This window comes from Primulina eburnea, chromosome 15, assembly GCF_022965805.1.
Source record: "Primulina eburnea isolate SZY01 chromosome 15, ASM2296580v1, whole genome shotgun sequence".
Classification (NCBI taxonomy): domain Eukaryota; kingdom Viridiplantae; phylum Streptophyta; class Magnoliopsida; order Lamiales; family Gesneriaceae; genus Primulina; species Primulina eburnea.
In genome coordinates this window covers 4653746-4659745 of record NC_133115.1, presented here as the reverse complement: position 1 = coordinate 4659745, position 6000 = coordinate 4653746, and the positions used below count along the sequence as shown (strand labels likewise).

The following is a 6000-nucleotide window of genomic DNA, read 5'->3' as shown; positions in this document are numbered from 1 at the left end:
CCCAACCAATCACGTTAAACGCCTAGCAGCATCGCTTACGTGATTCCCTAGGTATCACATGATAGTGCCTGCAAGAACCATTCAATTATGGTTAGCGTACAGTACGGTCCCTTCAACTCATATATCCCGACCGATTCGACAACTATTGGTTTATCGAGAGTTGTCATTGAATCGATACTATGTGTCATGTTGTGGTTGCATCGATGGTGTAATCTATGAAACCCCTTTCATAATTACCACCATACTCTGATCAGAGATTTCAACCCACATATACATGAAAAACACATAGGATATCCATACCCGAAGGTAAGCGGTGAATCCCCGACTACAATGCATCGACTCCTATATGTTTCGCCGTAACACCCAACCTTGCCACCTAATGACCCCATAAGAGTCGGTAAACAAGTCAAAGTGAAACGCTAGCACATAGAGTCTCAATGTTGTCCCGGGTCATAAGGACTAATTCTGTACAACCATAAACCAGGACTTTTCCACTCGATAAGTGAGAACCACTTGGAAAGTCCTTTTATGGAGGGTTGTTCAGTGCACTCTACCAGGAGCACCTATCTGCATGCTCGGACATCACAATGTCCCCTACCAATGAAACATGGTACTCACATCGCAGATACTAGTCTCTAACTCGAGCGGCCTTTATCCTTCTTAGTGGCGGCTGAATCGACTAGGAACGATTTAGAATATACAGTATTCCAAATATGAGTTTCATGATACTCATCATATGAGCATCTCATATTCTTTCTACTATTTGTATATTCAAGGACTTTATCTATGCAACTAGCATGGGTATAAAGATAAAGATGCGCCAAATTAATAAATTCAAATATTATTAAAATAAAGATTGCTTATACATAGAGTTTCATTGTGAACACTCGGCCAACACTTGGCTCGACGGGCACCTACTCTAACAAATTCGAGCAAGGAGCATACTTATTCGAGCAACATTCCAGTTGCAAAGGCAGATTTTGTGATCATCAATCAAATTTTTTTAAGCATAATACTATAAGTAAGCTTTCTATTTGAACTCGTGTAATCTAATTTAAAACCGACCAACATGTATTTTATGTATTTAAACTCTGATTCTTGAAATTTGTATATTTGAACCACTGAAATTTATGAGCAAAAGGTAGAAATATACATTCTGAACATTCACGATTCATGTCTCACCCTTTAAAATATTAAAATGTAGGGGATTAATATCAGTTAGCCATGAAATTCATAATATATCAAATATTTAAAATTATTCCAGTAGAAAAATATTTTGTTTATGTTCTGAATATTGTATTCGAGATTTATGTGAAAATGATTTTAAAGGTTGGGAGGATTTTTCTCCTGCTTAGTGATGATCATATCATTCAACCACTCAAAATCCCTCTCAGATAAGAATGAGGAAGAGATTGATGATGCAATTCAGATCCAATTCTGGGTATGGTGAAGTAGATAAATCGTTGCTGCCATTAAGTTTAACTTTTTGTTATTACTTTGTGTTTTGATAGACATTCTGTTATTTCTGTTATTGATTTAATTTATGTAAAGACAACATATTTTCAATATCATGAGGAATAGACTAGGTTGAATTTCTGAAATTTATACTTATAAGGCTTGTTGTTTTTTGATGTATAATTTGAAAATGTCGTGTCACACTGCGCTGACACCAGCATTGAATTTGATTGGGTTTTTCTTATCATGGGCTTGTATTACATTTATTTGACTAAATGTATTAGGTCTTTATCAAGAAGCATTTGCATCAAATTACGAGCTCATCCTATCTTGCAATAAAAACAAAAACCCGATTGGGAAAAGGGTTAGTGATGCATGATATATATACTCACACTTGGCCAAGTATTATCCTATTCTCATCCTAACTTGATCAGAATACAGAATCCAGAAAATCTCCATTAGCTGAACCAAATGGATTGAGTGGGCAATAATCATCCATTGTAGCTATCATAGATCTCTGGTTGGGATCTTGATGGGCCACCCACACGTCCATATTATTTAGGCAAGCATAGCCCGAAATGGCATTATTTCCATCTGCATTCTGCATAACTTGATCATTATCATTAATTTGGTAATTCATTTCCGTGTCCATCCAACTGCTGTTATTGAAATTTGCATTTAAGAAACCATGAGAAGAATGCAACGGTTCCACTTGATAATCTTGAGAATCCCCTGGCAAATAGTTATCAGTATCGGTGAACTCAAACATGATTGAGTGATGGTTTTGAGAAGTAAAAGTCTCTTTGCCTTGAGCCACTAAAGTCGTATCTGATTGCCCTTGAATGCTACCATTTACCATATCAAATTCTGGACCAGCTTGATTCCAAGTTGTTGGATTATGAGTAACAGGTATATAGTAAGGCGGATACGTATCTGTAACCAAACATTTGATGCATTAGAGAGAAGTTGGGATATCAGAACTGTAGAAGCTACTGATATGATCAATACCTGATACTGATGAATTTTGATTTGATGTGATATGAACTTCTTTTGTTGTTGCAGGATAGTTTCTATAGGGGTGACCCTGAGACTCATATCCACTGCAGTTCAAAGAAAAACCCGAGTTCTCATGTGAAGGCGGGTCGAAAAGAGGACTTCTTGAACTTGGGAATGGCTTCAGACTTAAAGCAAAGAGTGATGGATCGTATTGCAAAAGATTCTCGTAATGTTTGTCGAGTATTCCGGGAGGGGATATTACCAAATGCCTCCTGCAGAGGAATGAACTCATACCATGAATGTAGTTACCGGGCTCTGATTCACTTTGGCCGTACTTTTGAATTTTTTGTTTAGTTAATTTATGAGATTAAATAATGAGGTAATGGTGGGATACCTGTAATTTGAAGCTGGACCTCCTGTGAAATCAGGTATCTGGTGCCAAAGTGTATGCTTTTTGGGTTGAGGACTAGTTTCTTGATAAAACGAAGGTGGATTACTCAACTACACACAATATTAAATCACATTAAGAAATTTATTTTATATTCAGACATGATACCATAAGAAGAAAGAGATCATATGAATCAATGTTACAAAACATTATTATAAATTCATTTATATTAAAATTGTATGAAACTAATTGATATAATTTTACCTCAATCTCCAAAATCCCACAACTATTAGCGGGCAGAGAGGCCCTGATGGCTGTAATCTGAGACCATTCTACTTCCATTTTACTCTTCAATGCTCCTTCTAAAACCTCCCAAACGAGTTTACGTTTGGCATAGTAAATTTTGGCTGTCAAGTCTCCTGCACGCCTGCTAAGCTTCTGTCCACAGGCATTATATAATTTATATTGCATGTATCTTTGATTTAGGAATGAAATTAAAAAAATCACCAATTCATAAAAACAGTGGGATAATGTTATATACCTTCCAAGATCCAATCGTTATTAGAGCTGCCTGAAAATTTGAAGCCTTCCGGTATCCCGAAACGTTGGTTGGATCTGTTTTCGGCTTGCTATGGTTCGAGTTCGGATGATTTTCATTTGTGGACAACTGATCTTCTTGCTTCTTCCCATACATCTCATGCAGTAAATCCAGAAAAGATTTTGATTTGTTTAGTTTCAACCCGAGAGGACTCAACTGTGAACTACTCTCACACCATTCTTTCTGCATTAATAAAACAAACAGAAAAAAGTTCAAAACTTTAGGAGACTTGGAGAAGATAAATGAAAATATTAGTACAGAAGTATATAAATTAAGTTTGCATTTCTATCTGTTCGAGTCCTGAAGCTCGATTCAACCTTGGATGAACAAAAAGAGAAAAAGCAAAAATTTCGAAGTTAAATCTTTAAAGCATAAAAATATCATCAAATATGAAACTTTGGTGCCATGTTGGTCGAAGAATATCAGCCATGCACAAAGGCAAAAAATCCCACGTAAAGAGAGAGATCTCCATTCTAAAGCAAACAGGTAATTTTCAAGATTCATTGATAAATTCCTTCAAATATGTGCGTATCAAAAAATAATAAATAGAAGAATGAAAATTAAAGAACCTGAAGATTCATAAACTCAGGTGAAAAATGATTGCTCTGAAGATTTCCTCGACACCATTTTTCTTTGTTAATTCCAAATATAATTCCTTTTCTCTCACCCATTTTTGTATGAATTAGAACACACTTTTTCTTGCTTATTTTCTTGTTTTTCTGATCAACTGAGTTGAATGGGTTGAGCTTAATTAAGCCTCTTTTCACCGTTACGATGTTATTATATTTATAGGCGAGGTTTACATGCATGGATGAGGTTGGCGGAGTTCTGTAAAAAGTGGGAAAAATAATTTAAATAATGAAAGTAGAGAAAGCAGTGGTTATTTTCACAAAATATATATACAGAATCAATCATGCATATAGTGGCTCTTCCAATTCATAACTTTATTCTACATATACAGATACTTTACCATTCTTTGTCTTAATTCTTCATTTCCAAAGTGCGTGTATATATATATATATTCTGTGTTTGTATATATACATCTTTTTTTTTGATACATGTGTATATCTCATTTTTAATTTCGAAATTTTCTTATGATTTCTACGCAATTAGTTTGTATATGTTTAAGTTCCTCGAAAAAATATCAAGTCATCATTCAATTTTATGATTTCTCTTTTCGAAAATAAAAATACCCTTAATCTCTTCAACTTAAATCATGCATCATCCAATGTTTATTGTTTTACTAACAAATCATAGCTGATGTTAACGGTATCACTCACAAAATCTTTAAAACAGTATAAAAACCCAAGTCCGGATAGCTATGTGTACAAATTAAATCCAACATGTATAAATAATCTTCTACAAACATATATAATATAATTCTACGAAACATATAGTAAAAATGTTCAAAATTGGAGCCATGACTTTGCTCGATTGGCCGTAATTTGTTTCGATTAAATAAATATTATACTCAATTAGTTTAAAATTTAAAACTCAAAAGTTTTACTTCAACTTGATTCTTGAAATCAGCAACCTAGTCGGATTCATCTAAAATATATCCCACATTCATGAACAATATATGAAATTAATAAATTAACTTACCTAGCTTACGTCATATATATATATATATATATATATATATATATATATATATATATATATATATATATATATATATATATATATATATATAAAGAACACGTGATGTTTTATTTAAGACTTGTTTAATTTGGATATTGCCAAGGATTTTCTATATTAATTTTAGGGTGGGGCCTTAGGCTGCATGCGCACAAATGAATAGTTATATATATAATTTTGGAATGAATGATGTAATTTGATCTAATCAAAAAATGGGGACGTAACATTTTTGACGAATGATGTATATAATAATTGTGAATAATCATTGCTTTTGCTTTCATGATGATTGCCTATCTTACATGATATATATGATAGAGACTGTTTCTTTCAATCTTGGATTCGTCGCACTTTCTGAGGAAATATAAGGGAAAACTCGTGCTAACTTCACTTTTTTCAATGGTGGCAGCGTGACAATAATCTGGTCCCATTTACAACCCCAAATTAATCGCAATCCATTTTGATCGATAAGAAGAGAGAAATTTTGAGTGTATCGTACAACTTAACAAACTGATAGTTCAGTCCACGATCGAGTTATAATTTGGTAATATATGATTAAAAATATGTTAGATATAAGATTGAATACTTGTCGTTTCATCAAAAAAAATTTATACACGATCGAGCTATAATTTGGTAATCTATGGTTATAGATATGCTATAAATAAGCTATAAGTATGATAAAACATTTGTCGTTTTACTAAAAAAATTATATATACTCACTTAATTTTCATGGAGAATAAACAATATGTAATTTTTTCAAAACTAGTCGGCTACTTGTGAAACGAAAGCACAATATCTTACATCAAGCAACCAGCAAAGTTCACTATCTTTGTAGTAGGGTCCAACTTTGGTCATCAATCCCAAAATTTATCCATTATTGCGTGTCATTCATGTTATCAAATAATATATAATTGCAATCTTTGAATTT

The 6000-nt window shown here is 33.3% G+C and overlaps 1 protein-coding gene across 1 annotated transcript; it reads right to left on the bottom strand.

Moving 5' to 3' along the window:
- Positions 1-1018: 1018 nt before the first annotated feature.
- On the bottom strand, positions 1019-4188 carry LOC140814053 (uncharacterized). Its single transcript, XM_073172913.1, has 6 exons — positions 4007-4188; positions 3381-3620; positions 3104-3277; positions 2846-2952; positions 2464-2723; positions 1019-2388 (listed from the first exon to the last, which is right to left on the bottom strand). The coding sequence occupies exons 1-6, from the start codon at positions 4106-4108 to the stop codon at positions 1886-1888; spliced, it is 1386 nt and encodes a 461-aa protein (XP_073029014.1). The 5' UTR covers positions 4109-4188; the 3' UTR covers positions 1019-1885.
- Positions 4189-6000: the final 1812 nt, after the last annotated feature.

Excerpts from the sequence above, each read along its gene's own strand:
- LOC140814053 (XM_073172913.1), bottom strand. The coding sequence starts at position 4,108 with ATGGGTGAGAGAAAAGGAATTATATTTGGAATTAACAAAGAAAAATGG. Across the intron at positions 2,724-2,845 it reads GGTCCAGCTTCAAATTACAG|GAGGCATTTGGTAATATCCC; the intron begins GTATCCCACCAT and ends ATTCCTCTGCAG. Across the intron at positions 2,389-2,463 it reads TCAAAATTCATCAGTATCAG|ATACGTATCCGCCTTACTAT; the intron begins GTATTGATCATA and ends GTTTGGTTACAG.